Genomic DNA, 10,386 nt, shown 5'->3' with positions numbered 1-10,386 from the left:
ATTATGAGATGTGCTACATATTATAATTAAAGGTGAGCTAAATTTGTCATCACTGAAGGCCTATGTGTGGAATGCACGGCCCGCCACTGTTAGATGTAAAGGGGAGCAGAAAGTCAGAAATGAAGGAGTGATGAGGATAACAAAAATGAGATCAAATGGGACGTGTGATTTCAAATCCGGGGGGAATCAAGTTGCAAAATATGGATTCAAAGCGTCGGAATGCATTCCAACTTCTCAGTGAGCGAATGAGGCCTTGACACACCTGCACTGACCTCATATCATCTGAATCCACCCAGTCCCCTCCACCTCTATGACGTGCTCCTCCCGAACCATTTCCACGTCTGACAGTTAAAAGGCCTGCACACAGGGAGAAAGAGCAGGCAGCTCATTGTGCGTTTTAAAGCGCTAACTAGGCCACTTAGCACCCCATGACGCTGATCTGATCCCTGAGGCGCTGAACTTGGCAGCGGGCCCGCCTCCTTTTCGCTCCTTCCTTTCCCCTCGCCATGGGAACCAGGCCATCCTTAATGACGCAGGAGTGCTCCTCCGGATTCCCACAATGCAAAGGGGGCTGACATCTGTCTTGCTAAGTGGTGCACTCTCTTGTGCACCTTGTTTGTTCAATCAACAACAACCCTCTCCCCGCCCTTCACGCCTCCTTTTTCCCCTCCCTTTTCCCCCTCAATACTCTATTCCCCCATTTTCTTTCTTGATCCCCGCTTCTTCTTTTTTTCCTTTTTTTTTGAAAAAGACAAAAGACAAAAGATTTAAAGGAGTTCGCAGAGAATGGGGCGGCACGATAGTGAGATCATGACTCTCTGTCACGGCACACACGAGCAGCGCCGTGGGTAGATTATCAGGAGCGGGCGCGCCATTGTAAAAAAAAAAAAAATAGACGGAGATGGATGATGACGCAGAGGGCAGGTTTAATTAGCAATCACTCATCCGCTGCCACGTCACAAACAGCCACATTTTGGAACCGGCCATGCACCGAAAGTTCAAAATGCAGAATTTGCAAATGCAGTGTCCGCCTCCTGACCTCAACAGCTTTTGCATATTAGGAAAAAACAAAAAACAAGCCGCCGCTAACCGTGGCCCCCTAATTCATCCGAGTTAAGACCCGGGCAAATATTTGTCCCATCAGTCCCAGGAAATATAGCCATCAACCAGAGTCCCTAATCACATGCTAATAGAAAGCAAAGGACTCAATGCGCCCCCATAGCGCAATGGGCGCTTTCGCATTTGCAGAAAGGCCCGCGTGAATGCAAATGGGCATCTAAACAGTCACTTTGACAGCGTGCCAAGGCAACGTAAAGAGCCCCCTTCTTTATGTTCCTCTGGGAATGTATGTCGGGATGTGTGGGATGAGTTCACTTTACCAGGCCCAGGTGCCAGGATATAAATGAATAATAGGTTTTATGGGCTCTAATTGAAAAAAAGCACACACACACACATGCACACATAGCCACACATGCCCACTTGCGCAAGTGCATCTGTGGTGAAGGATGTTCAAATTCCCACAACCCCTCCGAAAAGTGATTGGGCATGAGAATAGCTGGCGCCTATACATAATTCAGGGGTCCAACGCTGAAACAATTATGTTTGCTTACCGCTAAGTACCGACGCTCAATAGCTCGTTTGCTCTCTAGTACGGCGCTTTCAGACTTGAGTGCTACGTGCTAAAAGTCGGCCGCACATGGCTTTTTAATAAAATATAGGAGGTGACACTTGAGCGCTTGAATGCGTGAGTGGGTGAATGAAAAAAAAACACACACGCAAAAAAATAAACACCCTTCGTGTTTTCCGCTGCGGCTATGAGTCGTACTTGTGAATCCTAAAGAGTTGCCAGAAAATTAATTAGCAGTGCCAGAACAAAAAAAACTCATTAAAAAAATAATAATAATGTTGGCAATTTTAATGACAATATCAAAAGAACAACAGCAATATTTTAGTTTAGAGGAATCTAAACACTTGTTTTTTCATAACAATGAGCGAAGTCCAGTGTGGACAAATTTGCATGACCGCGAAAAAAGGTCACTTTGTCGTCGATAAGTGGTTGATTAAAACCACCGCAACATTTACCTCTGAATAACAAATTCAGACTCAAAACATACAAAGCAAAACATCACAATTAAACAGGAACAAACGATCATGACCCACATCCCAAAAAGCTGATGAAGAAAAAGCAAAAAGGTGTCCATGCAAATAAGAGAATGTCTTATTTAAATTACCCTATCAAACTGAATCCCCCCTGCAGAGACATGAGTGAGTTCTGGGTCACAGCAGCTCTGAGGCAGCGGCAGCGGCGGCCTCGGCGCTCCTCTCCTCCCGGCTCGTCTCGCACTTGCACTCCTCCACCACCAGGGCTCTCTTCTGCTGGACGCGGCCCCCCACGCAGAGCAGGGGCACGGCCACGGTGCGGGCCTTGGAGGGGGCACAGCGGGAGCAGGGGGCTCTGTGTCGGAGGAGGGGGGCGGCGGCGGCGGACGCTGCGAACTCGGCGTCCGGCGGGACGAACAGGGAGCTGCACTGACCGAAGCACAGACGGTTGTGCACCGTCACCGTGCTGCATCCCGGGGCTGTCACACGCTGTCAGGATGGCACAAAACACAATATTTCCTTCAACATGACTGGACAGACATCTGCTATGGACACTGAAAAATAGTCACTTTGTCCCATGTATGTCTGTGACTTCAACGTAGCTTTTACCTTCTCACGTTTTTTAGAGATTCAAGATTCAAAGATTTTATTTGTCACATGTCAGGTTACATGATAGTGAAATGTAGACAGGACCTGACGTGATTGTGCACACAAGGAATAATGAAAGTGTAAAAAAAGAAGTTTCAAAAATGACAAGTGAAATCACTTAAATGGGTTCTTTTGATCAACAAAACCTCTGAAGGGTTTGGATTAGGTTGAGGCACATTTACTTTACCGGTGTTCTCTATTCCAGTGGGGGGCAGTCAGGACCTGCAAGGTCTTCCCTGCCGAATGCAGAGACCTTCAGTGTTGATGATCTCTGAAAGTGTCTCACCTGAACAAAAGGCACCGCTGCGCACGTTTGTTTGGCCTCCTTCAGCTGGACGGGCAGGGACACGGACGCCGCCTCTCCTTTGTCGATGGCTCTCTGCCACATCTGCAAGCCCTGCTTCTTTTTCACGTCCGTCTCTGAGGGAGTCCCGGGGTTCAGATGGTTGAGTGGACTCATGCGGGTCCTGGAGGAGGGCGCCTGAGCGGGGCGCCCACGAGACAGGAAGGCGGGGAAGGCCAGCCTGGAGCTCAGCGAGGGGACCCTCCTGGGCGTCAGCCCCCGCCTGAAGAGCCCCGACTGGGTCAGGCTGCGGGGGTCCAGCTGCAGGACCTTCACCATCCCCCTGATGGGTTCCTCCGCTCCACCGCCAGATGATTCAAACTCCACTCTTGGCCCCATCAGCGCCCTCTCCAAAGCACTGTGCGGCAGCGCCACAGCTACAGCGGCCAAACCTGACAGAAGCACGAGGCCGAGAGGGAGAGTCATCGTTTCCGCACGAATAAAGAATCACCTTCAAAAACAGGAAGAAAAAAAAGAGAGAGATTTAACCAATATTTTCACCGGTGGAATCAGCAACTGAAAACGCTGCTATAGTTTGAAGGATAAAAAAAATCCTTGGTTGTTGTCTTTGGTCCAAGGTTCCAAACGGCAACCTTGCTGTCAGTGTTTTAGCCAGTGTGATGGCGGCAGTGGTTTTTATACAGGAGGCGGCCGGTTCTCACCTGGGCTTTAATGCAGAGAAGGTGTCGCAATTCCCACAGCGGAGCAGACATCGCACCGCTCCGAAAACTCAGAGTCAAGGGGGGTCGCCAGACTGAAGGGGTCAGAGTGGTAATAAGCAGGTTGTAAACAGCGGTGTCGGGGTCAGATCAAGTGAGGGACGATTGCATTGAGGTCACTTTATGAATTGCAAACTTGGTTTTAAGACGCAGAGATTCTGACTGTCAGAACAGGATCAACGTTCCCGTGCAAAGACTCTTCACACGGCCACTCTGGACTCTCTGCTTCAATGCAGTGTGTTCTTCAGCCATCCTATTTATTCTGTGTGTGGGTTAGAAATCAGTACCGCTTTCTTTGTGTGAACTCTAAATGTGTTTATTTTATATGAAATGGAAAACTTATATAAAGTCACTAAAACATGTTTGTTTTTCCTACACTTCTAAAAAGTCATTTGGATCAAACATACTGGTAAGTCTGTCAGATTGTATTGTGTTACTGCGTGACCGTAGGAGGCCAGGATGTGGAGCTGCTCAGGGTGTTGATTTTTAATTCTTTTTCTTCAGTGATTTCATCCCAATAAATATATATGTATATATACATATACATATATATATATGTATATATATAAATATATATATATATATATATATATATATATATATACACACTATACATACAGTATATATGTATATATATATATATATATTTATATATATATGTATATATATATATATATATATATATATATATATATATATATATATATATATACATACATATGTATATACATATATATACATTCAGAGTCTGCGTCTGTTACTCTTAATAGTTTTGATGTTTTTCAGCGTTTGATTGCCACTGGCAAAGTAACATCATTTGTTGATCAGTGACATTGTGCAGCTTTAAATTGAAATGGAAACACGCCAACTTCTGAAATTCATTTTCTTCACAGATTTAGCTTCTTTTATTTTGTATCTGATTGGAATGAAAATCAGTGGCATCACTTCATTATTACTTCCTCAGATGGTATTTGCTGATGAAAGTGTCTTGAAGAAAGCAGACAATCTGTTTTTTGCATGATGGTTGAGAGCAATCTGATTGTAATTTCTCTTTTAATAGCCATTATGACCTTGAAAGCATGGCCCTGGGCAGAGTGAAGGGGCTTAGGTTGCAATATACTTTATTGCCACAAGATGCCACTAAATCTCACAAACGGGGCCTTTATTGTGTGTGCTGCTTCACCATTTTAATTATTTGTATTTACTGCAGTTTTATTCAACACTTTAGTTGATGTTTTTCTAAAGTGTTTAAGGTCTAACTAAAGTAAATTCATGAAACATTACTACATTGAAATATTTAATTATGTTTTATTTCACTTAGCAGCCCTCAGACTATTTAGTGAGGATTTTAGCAAATGCTGGAATAGAAATAAGGCAAAAAAAACATTCAACTAAAAGGCTTTCTGGGCGGCTGATACTATAAAGAACGTGTTTTTCAATCGGTTATTTTATTGCAGTCAGCTGTAAAGCAATTATGAGTTTATTCTCTTTGTGTAAACAGGCCATCTCCTTCCTGTAAAGTCCTACGAGCGTCTCCAGTACAGCCTCCTCCCTGACGTCCTATGATTGCACCATTAAACTTCAGTCAGCTCTGTCAGCCGTGACCTGATCACACACCGCCTGTTGCAGGCCAACTGGCCACTCACGCCCGGACACTACAAGTGTTTGACTTTCTCATAGAAACCTCTGTGTTAAGAGGCTCTTTTCTTCTCCATTGCCTCTAGGCTCATCTCTTTCCCATCAACCACTTAGCAGCTTTGCTGTCCAGGCAGACACATTAAGGGAAAGGGCAAATGGATTTAAATACCTTTGATAATGTATTGAACTAAAACGTTTGTCCACTGGGTGGCACAAGATCTAGTTCCGCCTATGAGAATAAACTGATACTTGGAACGTTTTTGCAGAACGCAGCGTTCGTAGACTTGTTCAAACAGAGTGAGTGAGGAAAGTGAGGAAGACGTGGACCTGCAGAAAAATGTTTTGCCACAAGAGGGCAGGCTAGATGTTTTGTGAGCTGCACTAAAAACAAATGGACTAAATTTAAAATGCATCTCTTTCAGCAATATATTGAAAACATTTCCTTTTTTTCCCCTGAGGAGGGAAACAAACAAACAATAAACAATCCTTGATATCTTTGAAATCTGCGGGGAAAAATATTTTTTTTTCACAGCCTGTCACCCTGTATAATTTGCTTTAACGCTTTAATAGCTTCACTTTATATGCCCAGAGGTTTGGGTTTACCTTTCTACAGACTGGCATTAACAGTGGAAAACCAATATAAACTATATCACTTTTTGCAGTCGAGTTTTTCTTTTCTTCAGCAGTTGAATTCCAGAAACTGTTGTTCCACCGAGAGGGAAAAAAGAAACTTTACCCCATCAGGAGACAAAGACAATCACGAAAATGAAGAAAATGAAGAAAATATAATGATACAAAGTAAATGCTTCCTTTGCCACTGCATGCTTTTGGAAAGACCATGAAAGCCACTAACTACGGTGATGACGGCATGATTTTTGCAACTTTTAATTGCTGGTCCTTCTTGCCATTTATCTCCCAGTTCCAACTATAAAACTGTGATGACTCGCCACACCAGCAAGCATTCCAGCACTTGTCTCACCCCAGAGAAATTTATTGTAGGCGATAAAGAGGGAAGGAGATACAGTTGTTCAGAACCAGGAATGACTGTCGCTGGGCGTAACATGCACTTTTTCCATGTGAACGTCATCGTTTATCAGTTGACCTCAGCTCCATTTCATGTGAAATTTTCCACCAGTGGTGCCCAACCCAAAAACCTGGCAGGCAGGAGCACTTGCACATTACATATAATAAATATATATAATATAATATAATGAATAAAGGCTGATTGAATTGTATCAGAAAAAATAATAATGCTAGTAAAACTTGTGAGTCCATTTTTATATTTTATTCCACAATGACCAAATATACAAAAATAAATCCATATTCCATTTTTTGAAAAACATGTACAAGTGGAAGTGGCAGACTGACTCTGTCCTGCTTCACCACACATCACTCACACACAATATGCATCAGCAGGTACAAAGCTGACAGTCATTCTCCATAAATACATCACAGAATGCCAGGCCTGTGTTATCCAATGATTGCTTCCCCATCTTTGACTAAAGCTTCTACACTTCACCTGCGCATTCAGAGCTGTCTGTCAGTGTAAATTAAAATTAAAAATCATTACAGCCATTTACTTCCAGGAGTCAGTCCTCAGGCTTTGGACCCGATGTCCTTGTAGAGCACCATCGAAACCACCATGGCGGCGATCTGCAAAAGACCAGACCGTGTTGTGGCAATTTTATGGCAATGACAAAACAAGCATTCTTTGCCGTAGGCAGCTGCAATTAATAACGTGTTACTTTTTAAAAGGACAACCAAAAAACACAATCATCAACTGAGCATTAGATTTGGCATTAACCTCTTATACTCACTCATTTTAAATATTTGAAAATGATAATAATCCCCACCATCATCATCAGTTTTATGGTGAATGTAGAGAAAGGAGCGCACACTTATGAGGAAATGTCAGTAGCTGACAGTAGAGGCCGTATTGTTCGTGCAACTGATGCAAAATAAGTTCCTGCTGATAGCGAGATGTTGACTGTCCAACTCACAGAGTTATCACACAGGAAAACATTTGACTTTATGGCCCTTTCAGGCACTAAACACTCTCCTCCCCACTGTTTGACTGCGTGTGTGTGCTTGCTGTTGGCTATCGAGCTATAGTGATTTGAAAATGGAGAGAGTGAAACTCCAGGGTGCAATACAGCCTAATGGCAAAATGTGGGCCGTTTGATTGTATTTCTGAGTACCTCAAGAACGGCGATTCCTATGGCAACGCCGGCGATGATGATGGCGTTGTCTTCGATCAGCTGTATAATGGTGTCGAGGCAGCCGTTGATTTTCTGCAAGGAGAGAGGAGTGCAAAAAATGTCAGAGGGTGCAAACGTAGGATATTTCTGACCGGAAGATGACTTGCTATCATACCGAATCAATTGCTTGGTTTTGATTGCATGAACTTAGAGTACTGTTGCAACACTGATGTGGATAAAGTTGACCGTTGTTCTGGACGAAGGGGGAGCCAGTGAAGTCGGTGTAGTTTGTGAATCCACAGCACTTCAGCTAGGACAAAATGCAGAAGATATTAAATACAAATCTTTAACACAAACAACTATACAACAATTGCAATAATAATGATAATAATAATAATAATAATAATAATAATAATAATAATAATAATAATTATTATTATGATAAATCAACTACAAGTACCGTAGTCATTGTGCTATTCCAGATGTCAGTCAGTGCGTGATCATTTCCATAGTCTTTCTCTATTGTTGCTTTAACTGAGTTCGTCACACCTCGCAGTAACTCATCAGCCTGAAATGAAAGTTAGTTAAAAATGTGATGATGGTGCCATTTTGGCTTTGGCTCTTTTTTTGTTTGTCTGTCCTACGTACCACATTCTGGAAGACAAACAGCACTATAGCTCCTGCAACCTCAATCAGGAAGATGATCAGCACAATGATGAAGAACTGAAGAGGCAAAAAAAAATTCGTTATTTCATGCCTTTGAGTTGAAAACAGTTTTTGTAACACTTTGTAGCACTTGCATTATAACTGCCTTCATAAGATATTTTAAAAACATGTCATACATGTTCATAATAATGTATGATAATTAATGACAACCTTTATAAATGAATATAAGTGGTGGATGTAATGTGTTATAAGCTCATCATTCATAATGTTTTGTACCTCCATGGCAAAGTGACACTGAAGTCCTGGATGGTATACTACATTATAACTACCACTTACTAAAAAAAGATCTTTTAGACGAGGACTTTGTGAGCTTAAAGTAAAGTGTCGGTGACATGTTTTATAATGCCTTTATAAAGACATTATTTCAGAAGTGCTGACACTTTACTATAGGCTGACAAAGTCATCCTGTCATCCTCTAAGACATTTTTTTTTCATAACTGGCACTTATAATATGGTCTGCCATCCAGGATTTCAGTGTCACTGTGCTGTGGACATTATAAATGAAGACCTTATAACACATGACATGTCATACATAAATTATGACATTTATCTATGGCATGTTTTATAATGCCTTAATAAGGCATTATAAAACAAGGTCTATTATGCAATAGACCTTCATAGAAAGTGTTACCAAACTCCCAGTCACATATATCAGAAATGGACTCAACAGAGTTGAGAATTTTGCAGATGCCAACGTCCTCAAATTGACCATTTATCTGTATGCTATCCGCACTTACTTTAAAATAGTCATTTCTGTATTTCTTGAAAAAAAAAAAAAACACTTGTTAACTTGCACGTTTGCGCATTGGCAAAATCCTGTTGTTTAAGAATCAGGAGGTACGCTGTGTTTGGAAAGAGTTGGTCATGTGATGAGCGACTCACCGTCAGCAGCATACACCTGCTCTCCCTGACGGCTCCGCAGCAGCCCAGGAAGCCGATGAGCAGCAGGAAGGCACCCACGGCGATGAGCAGGTAGCCCACGCTGGCCAGGTGGGACAGCTGAGACGGAGCGTCCTTCACGCTATCCAGGATGCCCAGCAGAGAAGAACTGTCGACCGTCACCCAGATTCCCACACCCAGGATGACGGCACCCGCCAACTTTATGACACAGAAGCACAAGGAGAGGTTCAGAACGGCAATAAACGCCTTGTGGTGATAACAAGGAAAAGATAACGTAGAGAGAGAGAGGGGTCATCTGAATTCGTCATTTTTTATCTTCAGAGTGAATGACTAACGATAGAGTGTAATGACGACTTTGGAAAGCTCTTTATCATTTTACTTAAACTTAAAAATGAGACTAGAGTATGTTAAATAAATTCCAGGGTTGGTTATGTCTAAAACTATATTGAGATCTATTGAAAACGAATAAACGAACACAACAAACATGCATGTTAACATGCTTTTCAGCTCAGTGGAGTTTTTAGCAGGACAGCTCTGGGTTCACATTCAACAGGGACCTCTGGTTCCCAGCAGGGGGAGACAAAGACTCTGCCCCACAGGTTTAGCCTTTTATTGTTGGGTATTTACATGAGCTTAACCTTAAGCAATTAAAAAACAGCCTCTAAAACAGATGAGATGAGAGATGAGAGTGGAAATGCATATAAATGCATTTTTAAAATTGGTTTTGGCGACAGACATTCACTCCAAAATACAAAAGGAACTAAAACTTTATGCATCTGAGATGAAATGAACAGTTTAACTTCTATTCTTACTCACAAAGATGCCACCATTGAAGAGGAACATCATGATTTTGAGGAAACCTTTGCAACACATGTTGGCTGTTGTTTTTTGTCACCGACTGCGAAAACAAGTAAAATAAAAAGTTAATAATTGCATCCCCAACAGACAAACACTTCCTCGTTGGTGGCGGAGGTGGGCCTCTGGGTAACCTGACGACTTTGCATCTCAACACTATTTTATGAGCGCATGGCAACTTTCATGGTTACACATTAACCCCGGTGAATGATCGGGAGGTAAAAGTTCCCAGTCTTCCTAAAATAAACAGTGTTCACGC

At 42.3% G+C, this 10,386-nt stretch overlaps 2 protein-coding genes across 2 annotated transcripts in view; both read right to left on the bottom strand.

Annotated features, from left to right (window-relative positions):
* Positions 1–1,917: 1,917 nt before the first annotated feature.
* Positions 1,918–3,682, bottom strand: dand5 (DAN domain family, member 5). The gene is made up of 2 exons (XM_076040808.1): positions 3,035–3,682; positions 1,918–2,589 (listed from the first exon to the last, which is right to left on the bottom strand). The coding sequence occupies exons 1-2, from the start codon at positions 3,515–3,517 to the stop codon at positions 2,278–2,280; spliced, it is 795 nt and encodes a 264-aa protein (XP_075896923.1). The 5' UTR covers positions 3,518–3,682; the 3' UTR covers positions 1,918–2,277.
* Positions 3,683–6,789: 3,107 nt separating this feature from the next.
* tspan34a (tetraspanin 34a) overlaps positions 6,790–10,386 on the bottom strand; it is a 4,750-nt gene continuing 1,153 nt past the window's right edge. The window contains exons 2-8 of the mRNA XM_076043497.1: positions 10,089–10,155; positions 9,255–9,470; positions 8,295–8,369; positions 8,107–8,214; positions 7,822–7,956; positions 7,647–7,739; positions 6,790–7,101 (exon numbers count right to left, since the gene is read on the bottom strand). Coding sequence (XP_075899612.1) covers positions 7,045–7,101; positions 7,647–7,739; positions 7,822–7,956; positions 8,107–8,214; positions 8,295–8,369; positions 9,255–9,470; positions 10,089–10,145 — 741 coding nt within the window. The 5' untranslated portion in view covers positions 10,146–10,155 and the 3' untranslated portion in view covers positions 6,790–7,044. The remainder of the gene's footprint in view (positions 7,102–7,646; positions 7,740–7,821; positions 7,957–8,106; positions 8,215–8,294; positions 8,370–9,254; positions 9,471–10,088; positions 10,156–10,386) is intronic.

This window comes from Nelusetta ayraudi, unplaced genomic scaffold (assembly GCF_046127955.1).
Source record: "Nelusetta ayraudi isolate G7.1 ecotype Tasmania unplaced genomic scaffold, CSIRO-AGI_Nayr_v1 ptg000004l, whole genome shotgun sequence".
In the NCBI taxonomy this organism is placed as follows: domain Eukaryota; kingdom Metazoa; phylum Chordata; class Actinopteri; order Tetraodontiformes; family Monacanthidae; genus Nelusetta; species Nelusetta ayraudi.
This window is presented reverse-complemented; position numbering and strand designations above follow the sequence as displayed.

Coding starts and splice junctions, on each gene's coding strand:
- dand5 (XM_076040808.1), bottom strand. CDS start 3,517: ATGACTCTCCCTCTCGGCCTCGTGCTTCTGTCAGGTTTGGCCGCTGTA. Junction 2,590..3,034: donor CAGCGGTGCCTTTTGTTCAG/GTGAGACACTTT, acceptor CCATCCTGACAG/CGTGTGACAGCCCCGGGATG.